This window comes from Wasmannia auropunctata, unplaced genomic scaffold (assembly GCF_000956235.1).
Source record: "Wasmannia auropunctata unplaced genomic scaffold, wasmannia.A_1.0 LD336026.1, whole genome shotgun sequence".
Lineage (NCBI taxonomy): Eukaryota > Metazoa > Arthropoda > Insecta > Hymenoptera > Formicidae > Wasmannia > Wasmannia auropunctata.
Window position 1 is genome coordinate 1341420 of NW_012026864.1, and position 16626 is coordinate 1358045.

At 39.5% G+C, this 16626-nt stretch overlaps 4 protein-coding genes across 8 annotated transcripts; 2 read left to right on the forward strand and 2 right to left on the reverse strand.

Moving 5' to 3' along the window:
* Positions 1-712: 712 nt before the first annotated feature.
* Positions 713-5367, reverse strand: LOC105452729 (protein germ cell-less). The gene is made up of 8 exons (XM_011694098.1): positions 4863-5367; positions 4551-4674; positions 3889-3985; positions 3417-3786; positions 2942-3211; positions 2639-2857; positions 2459-2549; positions 713-2370 (listed from the first exon to the last, which is right to left on the reverse strand). Exons 1-8 carry the CDS (start codon positions 5006-5008, stop codon positions 2245-2247), a joined length of 1443 nt encoding a protein of 480 aa, XP_011692400.1. The 5' UTR covers positions 5009-5367; the 3' UTR covers positions 713-2244.
* LOC105452728 (uncharacterized protein C630.12) lies at positions 4610-9740 on the forward strand. Of its 2 annotated transcripts, XM_011694097.1 has the most exons (8): positions 4610-4689; positions 5940-6057; positions 6447-6656; positions 6757-6919; positions 7384-7515; positions 7596-7730; positions 7806-8037; positions 8547-9740. In XM_011694097.1, exons 2-8 carry the CDS (start codon positions 6041-6043, stop codon positions 8717-8719), a joined length of 1062 nt encoding a protein of 353 aa, XP_011692399.1. In that variant the 5' UTR covers positions 4610-4689; positions 5940-6040; the 3' UTR covers positions 8720-9740. The 2 variants fall into 2 exon arrangements, with proteins under 2 accessions (XP_011692399.1, XP_011692398.1); XM_011694096.1 differs by lacking the exon at positions 4610-4689 and having other exon boundaries at positions 5435-6057.
* A 306-nt stretch (positions 9741-10046) lies between these two features.
* Positions 10047-11778, forward strand: LOC105452730 (DNA polymerase beta-like). 2 transcript variants are annotated; one of them, XM_011694100.1, is made up of 6 exons: positions 10047-10298; positions 10362-10614; positions 10698-10858; positions 10918-11212; positions 11294-11489; positions 11563-11778. In XM_011694100.1, the coding sequence occupies exons 2-6, from the start codon at positions 10366-10368 to the stop codon at positions 11655-11657; spliced, it is 996 nt and encodes a 331-aa protein (XP_011692402.1). In that variant the 5' UTR covers positions 10047-10298; positions 10362-10365; the 3' UTR covers positions 11658-11778. The 2 variants fall into 2 exon arrangements, with proteins under 2 accessions (XP_011692402.1, XP_011692401.1); XM_011694099.1 differs by having other exon boundaries at positions 10048-10298; positions 10415-10614.
* Positions 11779-11792: 14 nt separating this feature from the next.
* Positions 11793-16284, reverse strand: LOC105452732 (heparan-alpha-glucosaminide N-acetyltransferase-like). 3 transcript variants are annotated; one of them, XM_011694109.1, is made up of 12 exons: positions 16165-16284; positions 14922-15120; positions 14721-14833; positions 14509-14612; positions 14313-14422; positions 14136-14230; positions 13950-14057; positions 13598-13865; positions 13208-13487; positions 13005-13129; positions 12504-12687; positions 11793-12315 (listed from the first exon to the last, which is right to left on the reverse strand). In XM_011694109.1, exons 2-12 carry the CDS (start codon positions 15063-15065, stop codon positions 12137-12139), a joined length of 1710 nt encoding a protein of 569 aa, XP_011692411.1. In that variant the 5' UTR covers positions 15066-15120; positions 16165-16284; the 3' UTR covers positions 11793-12136. The 3 variants fall into 3 exon arrangements, with proteins under 3 accessions (XP_011692411.1, XP_011692408.1, XP_011692410.1); XM_011694106.1 differs by having other exon boundaries at positions 13208-13502; XM_011694108.1 differs by lacking the exon at positions 16165-16284 and adding an exon at positions 15714-15737 and having other exon boundaries at positions 13208-13502.
* Between the last annotated feature and the right edge of the window lie 342 nt (positions 16285-16626).

Sequence of the window (16626 nt, forward strand, 5' to 3'; positions counted from 1 at the left end):
TAAAAAAAAAAAAATAGCCGTATCTTGAAAGTAGCGACACATAGCTATTATATTACTATAATATTATAACGTAAAGGATATTTCGTATACCTTAAATATGTTGATATATGAAAATTTTTTTCGTAGTTATAGGTCGCTGTTTTCAAGCTGAAGCGACTACTCTCCATCCGAGCGTCACACTTCGAATCACGTGCGAAATTAATGACACACTGCATCGATTCATTGCAAAATCCGGCTTCGATATCGTATGTTTATCTTCTAGAAGAGAACTTACGAAATTCCAAAATTTCCCATACGACTACCGTTGCCTGCGACACGTATCGAAAGAATGCGTATATCTCGAGCCTCATTGAATATGTTCGTAATGATCATCGTCGAGTGACATTACAATATCATATATCATGTACAGAGAGAAAGAGAAAAAGAGTATTCTGCCAATAATAAAGTGTTGAACGATTAATAAAAATGTGTTCGTTGCATAAATTTTCACCCTCCTCTAATTAAAATGCGTTTTAAAATCGTCACTTTTGACAGAAAGCAACGATCGAGATTTTACGACATATAAAAAGAAGTAATGCTCCAGGCTGTGGGAAAACAATTATTCGATTTCAAAATTTGCGCGTGAAAAACTAAATCGATTACGCTAATCGATTCGCAACTTCGGTACAGGCATTGGAAAGATCCCTTCACAAAGGTAGGAAATCGCATAAAGTGCGTGTTTACATTTTTATTATAATTTCATCGAACAGCTGTCGTAGTAAGAAAACCTTTACAAAAGAAAATACTACAAAAATTTATTATCTTATGCGTATTGTGAAAGTTAGTTTGCTTATATACGCACATTAGTTTCGCCCTTTTTAGTAGGTTAAAAAGGCACCAGAATCGAAGAAAACTCTTTAATGACAGGAAGACAAAAGAGCATTCGATCATTTCCCTAAACAACGTGTTTAAATTAAAGATATTAAAGCTTTCCTTCTCTCAATTGTTTCCTTGCGAATAGATACAGCGTAAAAAAACATAAAAGATTTTTTTAGATTAAATTTTTTAGAGTTTTTTTCTTATAAAACGGAAACAAAAATATAATACTGCAATAATGCTATACGAGATGCGAACAGTCTTGCAAATAAAATAGTATCGATAGTAGTAATAAAGCGTAAACTATTGCAAACTAAAAATGCGTGTGTACTGCAAACTAGAAACTTTATTCGCTAATCTTCCGATCTCGATGAAAGCCCGAAACCTTTTCTTTCTTTCGATATCAATTAACTTCAATTCTTTCGAGTATGGAAAAAAAAAGGAGATCGTGTTATAATTAAAGTCAATCGAAAAAAACGAAAAAAAAAAAATAGATCCTCTTCTAATAGCCTAATACAACTATTTGGCATTTGTGAAGTTGTGTACGAACCAATTACAAAAAAGGATCAAATTCGATACAGGACGAGCGGTATTTGGCTGTACATACATCGTGTATCCGATCGGATCTTACCACTGATGCGATTTTAATCAGTCAAAAATGTGTTTAGGAATGACCACTTAAACAGCATTTACAGCGTTATCATGCACCACGATATCTCTCGGTATACGAAGGATTAAAATCTCTATCTAGTGACTAAAGCTTGTTGGAATGACCGCTATAATTAATGTGAACCACATCGAAATGCATCGACCGTATCAAATGCGTTAATATACACTGATATACAAGTATGTCGCGATCCCCATTTCTACCGTGTTATTTTTTAATGGCGGATTCTTCAGCCTACTTGAAGATGATTTCTTTTTCTTAAAAATATTGAATTGCACATCTATAACTCGCCCGACAATTTTCAGTATCGTGTATGTGTATCGTCACAAAATTGAAATTATTAAAAGTATGATTTTACTATCTATATTCAAATAATATAAATTTAATTGTCTGTTATTTCAATTGTTTGTCGTTGACTTAAAAACTGGGAACTATTATCAGTGAGAAAAAAATCGTCTCCAAAAGTTGGTGCTAAAGTACTTGTTAAAAATGAATACGGTAGGAGTGGATCTCTCAGTGTATCTCCTGTAAAGAACAAAAAAGTTTAGTTTCTACCGGAGATCCGTATCTCTTCCTATTTAAGTGTTAAGTGCCAAATAGTAACTTGTGTCTCTACGAACTTCGTCTAACATTCGTAATTAAATAGAATATGTTACAAAGCGTCAGTTGGATCCCATATCCTTTATCTTTACATGTTCATGAAGCATTACATTAACGAAATGCTAAGTATCCGAAAGTATGTCAGTCGACGTGTCCTCTTGGCCTAACGTAAGTGGAGTGACTAGTTGCATGTTGACCGATATGTACAGGGGATAACATAACTGTTTGTCCAGGGCCATTATCTCGTGCTGGGAAGAAGATACGGTTAATAACGTGACTTACTGCGCATCATGTAAATACTAGAACACACGTCGTCGCTCTCGATTGTCAACTTACTTCCGTGTTCCTCCTCAAGCGAAGTCTCAGCATACGCGAGTCTTGAACGTGTTTCACTTGGCGTTGTTCGTTCAGTGAAAATAGACATACTCTGAAATGACAAAAAATCATATTTTTTATCTTTTTTTAAATTTAAACTGTTAAATAAAACTGTTATGACCTATATGATTTATAGCTTACTTTATCAGTATTTTATGCTCTTTGTGGTTTGCCTTGATGTGATCGCAGTCTATTCTGTGGTTCCTCTCGATCCGCAGGCTGGTTGTATCTAAGGTCATCAGTAAATCTAATCCATAATGGAATGCCTTCCATCTCCAAACGTGTTCGCCTGGCTTCTCGACGCATCTACCGCACCGAAAGCACTCCTTAGAGAATTCCTCCTCCGTCATTCGCATCGGACTGCACATGGAGAAGAAAAATACTGCAGTCCTGTCCGTATTAATTCTATCGAAAAAAAATTCAACTGTAGCATTTGCAGCCTACCCTCTGTCTTTATTTCCATCCACTCTCAACAAGTGAAGCCACTGTTCTCTGTAAGCACTGTGCAGCCAGTCTGGTGGTATTAGATTATCGCTGTACAAGATTTTGTCGTCTTGCTCGTGCAACAGCAAATATTTCATCCTCAGTGCTTTGAAGGGCGCCGCGTACTTCTTGCCTTCTTCGGTCATTAAAAACGGTTCGGTCCACTTGTGATTTTTGAAGTAGTCGTCGACCTTTAGCGTCTCCTCATAATCATGTATATGTGCAAATAACCTGCGTGACAATACAGAGCATTCATGGCGTCAGGTAGCCAGTCGAGAAGAGGTTGAAGGTGCAAATCCAGTGAAACAGCATAAACAAAAATTCCCCACAGAGCATTCATGTGTTATACGAGAAACATAGATAATTTATCGCGATTGTTTTACATTTTCAGAAGCCAGATATAAATGTCTTAACACACTGAACTGATTAAACGTACCACAAGCGTAACATCATGTATATGCAAAACTCCGTTTGCAAAACGACCAAATCGGGACTGGCAACTAATTCTGTCATCACGTCTGGCGTGATCTCCTTCAAGAAGGACGGATGTCGCCATCCGTAACCCAATAGGTTGACCTCCAGCCATCGTTTCGCAGCTGCTTTCACAGTAGGCACACCATACGACACAGCTGCATTATAATATGATACAACAGTCTCGCTATTCGTAGTTTCTATCATTATGTCTACACACTCGTCTATTAAGCCTTGTAATTGGAACAGGGTTGAAGTTGCCAGGATAGAAACCACTTCTTTCGGCTCCAAACTGACTTCGTCCTGGTACAACGAGCCCAGGACCACAGACAATGCTGAAACAATTTTAGATATTATTTCTAGATGGTATATATTTCTTCTCATGTATTACTTTTAGTCTTTTTGTAACAGTAATTTAAACTCCATAATGCTCTTACAATTTATCGTAATATTAGGATCTGTGATTTCGACTGTGATGACTTGTTCGTTAGCCTCTCTCCAAGATCCGGAAAACATGCTAGCAAAATATGGACTCTGAAAAAAAAAATAATAATTTTTTTCTTTGCATACATTATCCCAACTTGCATATTGTTACATTATAAAAATGTAATTAAAATTATGATATAAATTTAATGACAAATTCTCTGATTAATCTGAAATCGCGATATTAGCTTAATAAACATATTAGAATATTATTAATATTAACAATAAAGACTTTAATATTTGATTAATAAATCAAATATTAAAGTCTTTATTGTTAATATTAATTGGGAGCCTCTTTCCTACAATTAAAATTCATTTTAATATTATAAATGATTAAAATAATAACTTCTTGAATAATAATTGCAAAATGTAAAACAAGCTTTATTATTTCCTCTTTAATTTCAAATAAATTTTATTTTAACAATTTAATTTTTCAAGATTTGCTTCCAAAAACGGTTAACACAGAAAAATAAAGAGCTACTGCAGATAAAGTCCTGTCAAATTTTAATTAAATAATTGAATTTTTTTTTTACTGAAGAATCTATGATTGGACTACCTATTGTGGCGCAAAGAAGAGACATCGGGAAGAGGGGGCTCACGTAGGAGTGACTCATACCTGACTAATATAAACTTTATGCAATCTCCATGCGCGTCCGAGTATGAGGACAGTTATGTCACTGCCTTTCTCCTCTTGGAACAGGGTCTTGTATATGTACTGTGCCGTCGTCAGCAATTTTCTCCTGTGAAAACGAAACGTACGTGGCTGTAAACGCGAAAGCGCCCCATGCCGGACGCGCAACACGACGTGTTCGTCGAAATCTCGCGGCCGAAAAAGGTCGCGACGAGGAAAAACGTGACACACGGGGGAAGGGGGAGAGGCACAAAACGGCTACGGGAGTCGATCGCGTAGACGCGAGAGATCACTTACTTTTTCGGCGTGTGCAGCGTCCGCTCGATGTAGTCCGACTCGGAGTCGTAGTCGTACTCCTCGATGTACTTGCGCTTGCAGCCCCGGTACACGTTGTGCACGGCCAGGTTCGACATCGACGCGATCCTGCTCGCGTAGCTGCCCATCGTTTATCGGGCGGCCGCGATCGCGCGCGGCGTTCTACGCGATGAATTTTTATTTGTGTAACTTCCCCTCTTAGCGCAGCGTTTTCAGGTCGCGCGCGGCCCTCCCTCGGAGAAGATCGCGCCGTTCCCTCACGCTCGACCTCGGGTTGCCGATGTCAATGTCGACGTCTACAACGTCGTCGCCGTCGCCGCCGTCGTCGTCGCGGCCGTCGTCGCTGTCACTCCCGGGGAGCCTCGAAAGCGAACCTGTAGTACAGGCGCGTAGGTGTAGGTGTACACTGACGGATGGGCGGAAGCGAGCCGCGGACGGCGCATGTAAACACTCGACATATGTTGCGGCCAGTGCCGACCACTGGCGCGGGTGGGCCCGGGGGGGAGGGGGGCACAATACACGAGCCCCCCTCCCCAACAAAACGGAAGCATCGGGGATTCATCGAAAGTTGACACACACGGGCGATCGTCGATAATGTCGCGATGACACGTGACCGTGCATGGATCAGTGAGGCATTACGCGATCGTAGCCCGGTATTCATAGATTTTATTCAGGAAAATTTTTATTTTATTTTTTTTTTCTATTATTTAAGGCGATTCTATACAGTTCCGTTTCATGACGTCACGTTGTCAATACTGAGCGGCGAGTGAACGGTGACACATCACACAACCTAAACTGAAATCCGAACGCGCAGTGTTTATTAGTAAACAATAATTCTCCTTTGTTGTGCTATACATTATCACGATGCGTACCGATCGTCGCACGTTCCGATAATTACCTCAATGACGTAAGAACGCAGGGGGGGGAAGGGGGTTACAGGGATCAATATAGCGATAAGATATTATAGATAGTGAGTAAAAAAATTACACCCCGTTACGACCGTATAACCTCTCTCTCGTAAAAATCATCACACTGTGCCAACGATCCGACTGCTATTAGAGAGCCGATGACACCAACGCTGTGATATGCTGATGAACAAACTCAAGACTGGATCGTTGAGTTTTTTTACTCGGCATCGTATAATGCTATAAAACACGGCGATGTTACGACGAAATAGGTAATTTTCTTTTTTACGCGACCGTCTACATCAAGGTAAACGTACCATTACTGAACATGTGTCTAAATCTGAGCAAGCAAGCTTTACAAGCCTATTTTTAAATGCCTTTTTCTTTAATAATATAATTTAATTGTAATCTTTAAATATTTTTACAATTAAATTTTGATATAATAAAAAAAGCATTTGAGATTAATAAATTTTGCGTTCGGTAATGGTACGTTTACCTTAAAGTCATTTAACAGCGCGTTGCAATTGATTTTAAATTAAGAATCTTACTTTTTTTTTATAAAACAGAAAGCGAAAATCTGATCTATGAATTACGAATGAATCGGCCGTGGAAAAATAAAATTGCAGAGTCGAATGGTTAATAATGTTTTAACATTAAACAGGTTAAAGCACAGAGTGATATCCATCGGCGTCATCGTTCTTGCGACAATATTTTACAATGAATTTCTCGTATACGAAGTACAAAAGTTCAAGTGGGCCATGCGCGAGTGCTCGGAGTGCGTCAAAATCCTCCTCGTCGCGGATCCGCAAATACTCGGGGAAAAATATGAGAATTACTTTGGCTCGTGGATAGCGAGATGGGACAGCGATAGGTATGGCGAGCGTCTGTTAATTTTTACTGTAATCATCAGGGCGACGCGGGTTGCGCGGTTAATTTATATCTTTTCGAGTGTGTTGTACGTTTCTTCGCAGGTACTTAGAGAAAACTTTCTCGAGAGCGTTAAAATTTTCTCAGCCCCACGTTATTGCCTTCTTAGGTGATCTCATGGACGAGGGTCATATATCTAATGCAGAGGATTTTGAAAGGTACAAGAGGAGGCTGGATTCGATATTTTCGATGCCGGATGATGTAATGGTATTTATTTTTTGTGTAATAATAAATCCCTTTTTCCTCCATTCTCGCGGAAAGTTTGCTTTATCAATATAAATCAGGTATTTTAAAAAGTTTGTATCGTTTTTCCAAGAGATTTCGCTCACCGAATAAAAAAAATATGGCCAATAAACGAGCAAATATTTAGATGTAGATATAAATTAATATATTTTCAATTTCGGCTGTAAAACAAGATTTTGACTATATAACCATGGACTGCCCTTTGATGCTGTAAATTACAGTCCATAGTTATATAGTCAAAATTGAAAATATATGAATTTATATCTACATCTAAATATTTACTCGCCATAATTCAAATTGCTTGTTTTTGATTAAATACGAGCGACAATTTTATTGATAAAACTTTTTTATTCGGTAAGCGAAATCTCTTTCGGGAAAACGACACGAACTTTCCGCGGTACCTAATATATCGTTTTGTTCCCTTTTAGAAAATTTATTTACCAGGCGACAACGACATCGGAGGTGAGGACGATCGTGTTTCTTCCGTCATTCACAAGAGATTCAATTTTGCATACACTCAGCCGGACACATTAGTGTACAAGACCGTCACCTTTTTCAAAGTAATAGTCCAACGCTTCGTTTTTATATTTATAATCTTCGTGTTTTTTAAAGAAATAAATAGACAAACGTTTCGTTCCAGGTAAACAGATTGACGCGCACGATGCCGGAAGCGCCGAAGGACGCGTTTCTCAACGATTACGCGGAGAGGAACACGACCAATGTTATTCTCAGCCACATGCCTTTGCTGTTCACGCCCGGGAGTTTTGTGCAAAATGTACATTCGAGGCGAAAGGTGGGTAAGTGCCTGGCACGACGGTGACTTACCCCGCGCCGCTCTGTTCTGTTGCAGGTACTCAAGGAGTTGTCGCCGCAGGTCATTTTTACCGCGCACGAACACAAAGCGATGCACATTAGTCTGGACACGGCGACGGATCAGCTGAGCGACGTTTGGATCCTGTCGCCGTACGAGACGCCGCTGTACCAATTGAGAATGGACGTGGGGGACATTCACGAAGTACAAATACCGACCTGTTCCTACAGAATGGGTACGCCGCACATGGGCTACGGACTTGCCTACATAGGTAACGAACGTCTCTCGATACGTGTTGAATTTCTCGAGAGAATTTTATTAGGGCTGTTACTTTTTACTTCGAATATTCGAAGCCTCGAAGTTTCGAAGTTAGTTTTGAAAAAACATTAAAAATTTGAATTTTCTTAATTGGATTGTTTTATTGATCATCTTGATCAACATCTTGATCATCATCTTTTATTGATTATCTTTCCTTATTTGCACATGTATCAAGTTTAATTATTAATTTGTAATATTTTAGGCTATACTTTCAAATTTTTTAGGAATAATTTCGTATACGTATTAATTCTTTTTATTTACAATATTTGTAAATTTTCTGAATAAATTTATCATTTGCACAAATGTATTTTTCGAAACTCCGAAGCTTCGTAGCTTCGAATGAATTCGAAGATTTTAATGCCGGAGCTTTGAAGTTCGAATGTCGAAGCCTTCGAAGCAAATCGCCAGCCCTAAAATTTTATCACATCGGTAATTACATGAGGTGTGTTACGTGCGTTGCAGATACTCAGGAGAAGACCGTCGAGTTCACGATTCTATGGCTACCAGGCAGATTCCCGCAGCTGTGTGCTTACATATTTATCGTTATACTGGTCATCGTACTTGCCATTTGTTTTTTCGTCTCAGGCTGCTGCGTAAAGAGCTACGCAACTTACAGTCGTTTACCTTCCGCGTAGAGGATAGGGTCTTAATCAAAAGTACTTACGCGCTACAAACGGCGAGTTGACTTGGCGTTGTGAATCAGGTACAACGATCCGTCCATGATTACATGATTCTTCGACCGTCTGTGCTGAGTCTCGCGAGTAAACGAGAATATTACGGTCGTTCAGCTACCTTACGTAACCGGTTGCAGTGAGACTTTATTCATTAGCCCCTGAAATATCTTAGATCTCCGAAGCAGGGAGCTTTTAGGAAAACCTCCTTACAAAACTCTATGAAGTTACTTACGATATATGAATATATATTTATTTGCCTTAATCATCGCCATGACTGAAAGCATGACTAAAATGTAATGCCAAATACTGTATCCAACTTCGAGCGCTGGCTTTAGACATTCTTCGACTGACGTTTGAATTACAAATTCGAGTGAACTCGTTTATCGTGAGAGGACAGATAAGTAGCAAACGACGAGTTCTCGCGAGAGTGTTTAAATTACTCTTTAACTGAAACGTATATTACTTAACCGAAATGTATTACTTATTTTTTAGTATTCTGAGCGATTGTTCTCTTCAGTCTGAAAGCCAGCGCGATATTTATTAAAGAGTATTATGTACATATCGACATTTATTGTAAATCTCGATGTTTCTTTGTGAGATCTTCGTGTATACACACACGCGTTCACACGCGATATGCCAAACGTTTAACGGGGCGGCTGGTTCGCGCGCCACCGCTACTCGTACGATTTCTCCCACATTGGGTAGCGTAAAGGGTAGGAGACCTGCTTGAAGTGCATCACCGTGCAGTGTCAATGAGAATGATAGAAGAAAAATCCGTCGATTATATTCTCTCGGTTAACGAAATAAGAGATTTTATCGCATCACGTTATAAAGTATACAGAAATATAAGGAACAATTGTTGAGCAAGAGATCCGCGTGTTTTAGATAGATCGATTTATATTTCTTCGCGAACCCGTATTATTATACACGCAATATTTGTCTGAAATAAATGTTAAGTGTTGAGACACGAGTCTCCAGTGAAGTGTCTGTTGTTTATCACCTTATATTCTATATATTATTATTTCTTTTAATTAATGATTTTTCGATGATCCTTCAAGGAATCTCATAGAATTATTAAAATTTCCTTCGTATGCTCAGTAGTTTTTTGCATTGTTTAAACATTTTCATACTTTAACGCAGAGGATTAAAAAAAAAAGAATTAAAAATTTGTCTGCTCCAAATCGAATTGAGCGGCTTCAAAATAAGATTGCCGGTTCTTTGGAGCAACGGCCATAATACACGAATATATCTAGACACGACGCCCGAGCTCTGACACTTCTGACGTTTTCAAGCCTATCACGTCTATATTCGTTTTCCATGCCGGGAATGTATTTCTATTTACAAAACAAACCTTGAAGGGTCTCTTTTACCGGTTGTTTCTCCGCAGTGAAATAACGCATCAAATTGAAATTAAGAAGTGACAAACTGAATCGATTATTTTCACGAAATCTGCATCGCGTTCCCTTGTACATAATGGGCAAGAGGAAGGCCACGAGCAACGCAAACAATCCGAATCAGGATCTGTGTGATTTTTTGATGGGTAAGTGACGTTTTTTCCGTGTGCGTGTTATAAAAGGAGAAAAGAGCATGTAATTCTGTTCAGATTTATGCTACAAGAATGCCACGATCGATACACGACGAGATATCCGTTTGCAGAACTGGCGGATTACGAGCGCAACGTCAGCAAGAACGTTTACAAGTACAACGCGTATCGCAAAGCGGCTGGCACGTTGGGCGCTCTGCCGGAGAGGGTCAAGAGCGGGGACGAGGCGAAGAAGCTACCTGGAGTCGGAGTAAAGATCGCGAAGAAGATAGACGAGTTTCTTCAGACTGGGAAGCTGCAAAAGCTGGAAAATGTATACGTTCATGAAATGAGAATTTAAACACGCAATGGATTTCTCGCTATACAAATAACGCAATATTTCGTGCCTTATTTCAGATCAAGAAGGATGAAACTAATGTCGCCATCAGTCTGCTGGCCCAGGTGTCCGGCATAGGTCCTGCCAAGGCGAAGGAATTGGTGGAAGCTGGTATCAAGACGCTGGAGGATCTCAGGAAGCATCAGGACAAGCTCACGCATCATCAGAAACTGGGATTGAAGTACGAAATTGATACGTTGACACCGAAGGCATTTCAGCTGACACGACGAATTCTTTCAGGTACTTCGATGACTTCGAGAAGAAGATACCTCGAGCGGAAATCACGCAGATAGAGAAGATACTGAAGAACGCCATCAAGGAGCTGAACAGCGGTTATCTCGTAACCATCTGTGGTAGTTACAGACGCGGCAGGGAGGAGAGTGGAGACATCGACGTTCTCGTGACACATCCCGATTACACGTCGAAAGCGAGAGATGAGAAGAAGAAGGCAATCTCGTTGAAGGGAATTGTCGAGTGTCTTGAGAAGAAGCAGTTGATCACAGACACGATATCTCTTGGATCTTCCAAATTCATGGTACCGAAATAAGATAAAGCCATGCCAAGCGCGCATAGGAAGAAGACATTCTTAATTGTATAATTGTTTCCGTGTGTTTAGGGAGTGTGTCGTTTATCAGAGGACAAGAGCAAACCATACAGACGATTAGACATACGTCTTACGTTTCACGATCAGTATTACTGCGCCATACTTTATTTCACGGGAAGCGATCTGTTTAACAAGAATATGCGAGCGCATGCATTGGAAAAGAAATATACTTTGAACGAGTACGCGCTGAAGCGTCTCACACCCGAAGGTGCAGTATGATCGAGAAGCAACGTGTAAATAATACGTGAAAATGTTATAGTTATGGGAAGAATTATTTTCAGGTTGTCCGGGAGAGGCTGAAAATGTTACATCCGAAAAGGACGTCTTCAAATTCCTAGGCTTACCCTATAAAGATCCAAAAGACAGAAATGTATAAACAATAAGATATTCCTTTTTACATCGATAATTTAGCGCTACACAAAGGTTTTATTATTTATATTTTAATATTTATATTATCGTAAACAAATTTATTCTTGTCAAAATTAATGTTAGAAATATAAAATGGTTTTGATTAAATGTTATAAAAGTTTTATTTATAAAGTTAATACATGACAAAATGATTAATAATTAAAGTGAAAATTGCGTTATTTGTATAGTTTTACATTTGTCAATGAGCGATGATTACTTGTATAACGTCAAAACTACCTTCTCTTTCGTTTCTCTTATCACATTTATTCGAGAATTATTCGCTTTCGTAAATCGCAGTCTCATAAATATCGTATATATATCTAAACTAAAAAAAAAAGTATTGCAAGCGTAGCAATCTGTAACAAAATTTACTTGATCCCTCGCACGCAGGATCGTAACGTCTTACGATGAAATCATTAATAACGCCTCTGACATTTTTAAACATTTTTAAACGGATATAATAATGTCTTTTAAATACAACCAATATGCGATAACACCCCATAAAGTTGTAGTCCACAAATTCATAGCGAGATATGACCAATGCGTAGGATGCGACAGTTTCCAAGCCCACGGAAATAAGCCCGTGGTAATAGTATGCCCAACATAGAGAGTAATTGGGTTCAAGCCTAAAACAAAACCGTGAATACATAAATTTAATTTTAATTATGCTTAACGCACGAGAAATAAAACGGTGCACATTTAGGCACTGCAGGAAAAGAAAGAGATAGAAAAAAAGAACAGTAATTCAATATGAAAAAGTTTAATAGAAGAAAAAGATTTTGGAAGAGATTGTTAGATAACTTTATTAACAAACCTGCGTAGATGAATGGTGCGCCGCTCCAATATTGTTTATGATCGATAAGGAAATGTAAGAGCGCGTATAATAAAAATGCAAAACAGGATACTGTCAAGTTAAATGAGAGCGACATCATTCTCTTGTTGACTGGTATCAGTCCAAACTCTTTTTGAAATTTGCATAATATTCCAGCAATAAGACCCTGAATATTAATAATATAAATCATTATTAATCGTATAAATTGTACAGTCGTGGGCATATCAGTTGCAACACTTTTTTTCATAGGTTTTAGTATATATTTAATATATATAATATATATTTTATAGATAACTAAAATATTTTGCAAATGTGAACTATGATGGTGTACTATCTCTAGCCTAGAGACAGTACACCAATCGTGGTTCGCATTTGCAAAATATTAGGGCGTTTCGAAATCTATTTAAAAAAAGTGTCGCAATCGATATGTCTACACCTTTCTGTTGCCTATCATGTCGAACAAAAAAGATTGGGGTCACTTACGATGACGAATGACCACAGCAACCAGCGTGTCACTTTAGCATTGCATTGGTAATACATTAATAAGATCTTTCCAGCATGAACACCCATGTACACAACAAGTATTATAGAAATCGTGCTCATTATTCCTGTAAACGTCATGTTGGTTGTAAATCCTAGCATTAGTATTGAATTTATCGAAAAGAAAAAAAATGTGTCGCTCATACCTTCGGGATCGTGGGGTAAAATAGTGCCGTATACCGGATCTTTTGTTCTAGCGTACATATGACTGCCAAACACGAGCCTGTCTATGTAACCGGCTGCGCCTCCGGTACAGTTCGGGAGGGTTCCATTATTAGCGTAACCACCGGGTCCCAAGTATCCCGTCGGACAATTCGGGACGGGCAGGTAGAACATGATCAGGGTGTGCGTCGTCGTAATCGCTAAAATGATCAACCACTGCGCCCAATTGTTCAAGATATCCCGCAGGATTGTAAATCGACCGAACTGTAACACGCCGTCCTAAGAGATTATTAATTGTCACCGTTATTGGTCCAACACCACCAGCTGTGCGTAAATGTGCTATCGCTAAAGTGAAGAAAATGCGTGATCCGAACCTGAGAATGTGTCCTCAAAAATATCGTCTCGATGGTGGCGCATACGAAGTACGACACGGCCAGCAGCTGAAGAACGCCCGGGAATCGGAGATCCTTTAGGCTGTAGCCGGACTTCGACGCGCTGTGAAACGAGTTCAGCATCAGTCCGAGCAGCACGAGGATAATCGCGCGTTGCAGGCAACGCAGGATAATCTTGCAGCGCGAGTTCGCCACACGGAGCTCCGATCGTTTCGATATAGTGATCGACAATCCCATGATCCACGCAAACCTGAAATCGCAGAAGCGAAGATACGGTATAGGCAGAACGAAATTTACATAAAGCGGATACAGGAGAGGGTGCAAAACAATTTACCAAGGTAATACTAAGTCGGCCACCGTCAGACCGTCCCACGCGCTGTGATTGAAAAACACGTACTTGCCACCGCCGTTATTGACAAATATCATCAGTAATATCGCAATCCTGAAATGAATTTTCATCAATATTTAGTGTCAAATTGATCTGCGTTACGTCATTTTACGTGCAAAGAACGAAAGGTACCCTCGGAACGTATCGACCGAATGGATCCTGGTGCTAGATCTGTTTGTCCTGACTATGAGATTCGGCGCCTCCGCTTCTTGAAGATTGTCCAGATCCTAAAAATACGCATATGAAGTATAGTATCCGGCATGGCACACGTGATCGTATGATAATTATATGCTTGTTGGAAACACTTACATCGCGTACATTGTCCGGTGACAATTTTCCCTTCACCACACGCACGATGACTTTGGCGGTGGCGAATAAAATCGTTAACAGAACGTATACCATGAAAGCCGCAAATATCGCTGCAAGAAGAATAATCATCGATTAGCACCCAGCTCTAAAAATTAAAATTTGAAAAAAAAAAGAATTTTAAATTCTTTCAACTTACGAAGGTAACTGTTTATTGATTCACGAATCGTATAAATCGAGCAATCTTCTTTCGCAGAAATATTCCACCCATAACTTCCATGCTCTTTAAAATTGAACATTTGGCTGTAAACACATATAAGTTATAGTGTGACAATTGTATACTTTTGTATCTTGACAAAAGATGCGACATGTGAGACGATCATACAGTTCGTATGTCCTTCGGTTACTTACGAACAATAACTTTGGTTATTTAGCATGTAAAATACGTTCATAGGAAATTTCGTAGGTACAACTAAAGTAGTGTTTTCTTCCGCTGGTAAAGTAGCCAGTGATACATATTTGCACTGCAACAGCAAAGGATAATATTGTTGACAGTTTAAACAAACAGATTAAAATTTCTTTCAAACTTAATAGCTATGCGTGTCAACGTACGAGGAAGCAGTCCGACAACTGAGAATATAATTCGACAGATCTATTATTCTTGTTCAAAATGCTAAAACAGGCCTCATCTATTCCAAGTGACGCATTAGCGTCGAGACAAGGATTGACCGCAACACGTTGATTTGTGACAGTCATTTTGCTGCGACCACAGTTGAGCCACCAAAATCAAGATCTTCTAGTACAAGTGCCACTAAAAAATAAATGTACACATATATATATAATTCAAGAAAAATAAGAGAAGGCAATGTTGAAGATTTGTTTTCTGTAGCAGCGCTATGTTATATTTTTTGCATTTAAAACACAAAGTAGGGCTACGTTCCGTTGTTCACTGCAAGGAAAATTTATAGTAGGGTAACTGTCCCTATTAGTGTGCTTTTATATTTAAATAAGTCATAAAAATAAACTTAATACTTTAACTTAATAAAAAAAAAATACTTTGTCTACATATTTATTTGTACCAGTTTATTTTTATGACTTATTTAAATATAAAAGCACACTAATAGGAACAGTTACTATATGTAACGTAAACAACAGATTCTGAGTACTCGCAGTGAATAACCGAACAAAGCTTAGATCTATAATTGTAAGTTACTGAGAAAAGCACAAGGCCTGTTCTTTATAGCTGAACTGGCTGCGCTAGTTTAGAGTTTATCTTTCTTCTGCTAATGTAGAAAAGAAAGATAAACTGTGAGCTAGTGCAGTCGGTTCAGCCACAAAGAGAACAGGCCTATAAGATTAAGAAATACAAAAGGTTCAAAGAGAGCTCAGATACAAAGACCTAACCTAAATACCAGTTTTCCGCGAGGAAAAACACGTCTAGCAAGAGCTTGCGCCAACTGTCATCGCGCGATCAGGGAAGTAAAAATAATAATGACACGAGCGTGCTATCAGTGCGCTATTGTGTCATCATCATTAATTAGATATACATATGTAAAACAAGGGCACACAATGACGCAACAGCGCCGACAGCACGTTCCCCGAAACGCAGCCGAGAAATACTGGAAAATCAGGACAATTTCGTCGGTCGACTTCTCAGATCGGCAAACGATTTTATCTCTCACATGAGACGAGCTTTTTTAAAGCTACCGGACGAAGGGAAGAGTTCGTTAAGATAAGGAAACTCTATACCTCTGACAGCAATATTTTTTTAGCACGAAATATCGGATTTGTTGTGCGCAGCTCGCGAACCTCTAAAATGTGCGTTTAACACGTGTTTCACCGCGACAATATTTACCTGCCTACCACGATCGCATAACAGACAATACGAGGGGACAGCGAGACGCTCCCAGGTGCAGGTAGCAAGACACTCGGGTCACTCGAGATCGGGAACGAGGTTGGAAACTTGTTCTTCGAATTCGAACCGTTCACTCCGTCACGGTCAAGCTCGCGTTCTGCACTTACAAATCGCTCATTTCTTCCAGGTCACCCTCCCGCGAGGAGGAAAAACCTCGACCAGGCCGCTAGTGAGAAGGAAACCTAACCTAACCTAAAAATACATTATTCACGACAGTCGACTATCCACAACAATCCGCAACTGCGTCGCGCATTCTCCCCTCCCCCCCTCCCCCTCCTCGCCCCCGCTAGCGCCACGGGCGGCCACTGTTGGCTGCAATTCTGCGAAACGGAAAGCACGGTGGGACACCGGACGGGCAAGCGCGATCTGCGTCGGGCGACCAATAGGTGCGAACTTTTAGAC

Bases quoted from the DNA above. Each gene is read 5' to 3' on its own strand.
- LOC105452730 (XM_011694099.1), top strand. From the start codon at position 10,232: ATGGGCAAGAGGAAGGCCACGAGCAACGCAAACAATCCGAATCAGGAT. The intron at 10,859-10,917 runs GTACGAAATTGA...GAATTCTTTCAG, and splicing joins CATCAGAAACTGGGATTGAA to GTACTTCGATGACTTCGAGA. The intron at 11,490-11,562 runs GTGCAGTATGAT...AATTATTTTCAG, and splicing joins GAAGCGTCTCACACCCGAAG to GTTGTCCGGGAGAGGCTGAA.
- LOC105452729 (XM_011694098.1), bottom strand. From the start codon at position 5,008: ATGGGCAGCTACGCGAGCAGGATCGCGTCGATGTCGAACCTGGCCGTG. The intron at 3,787-3,888 runs GTAAGAGCATTA...AAATTGTTTCAG, and splicing joins TCCTAATATTACGATAAATT to CATTGTCTGTGGTCCTGGGC. The intron at 3,212-3,416 runs GTACGTTTAATC...ATTGTCACGCAG, and splicing joins TACATGATGTTACGCTTGTG to GTTATTTGCACATATACATG.
- LOC105452728 (XM_011694097.1), top strand. The intron at 6,920-7,383 runs GTATTTATTTTT...GTTCCCTTTTAG, and splicing joins CGATGCCGGATGATGTAATG to AAAATTTATTTACCAGGCGA. The intron at 7,731-7,805 runs GTACATTCGAGG...GTTCTGTTGCAG, and splicing joins CCGGGAGTTTTGTGCAAAAT to GTACTCAAGGAGTTGTCGCC.
- LOC105452732 (XM_011694106.1), bottom strand. From the start codon at position 15,065: ATGACTGTCACAAATCAACGTGTTGCGGTCAATCCTTGTCTCGACGCT. The intron at 14,423-14,508 runs GTAAGTTGAAAG...TTCTTCTTGCAG, and splicing joins ATCAATAAACAGTTACCTTC to CGATATTTGCGGCTTTCATG. The intron at 13,866-13,949 runs GTAAATTGTTTT...CTGCGATTTCAG, and splicing joins GCCGACTTAGTATTACCTTG to GTTTGCGTGGATCATGGGAT.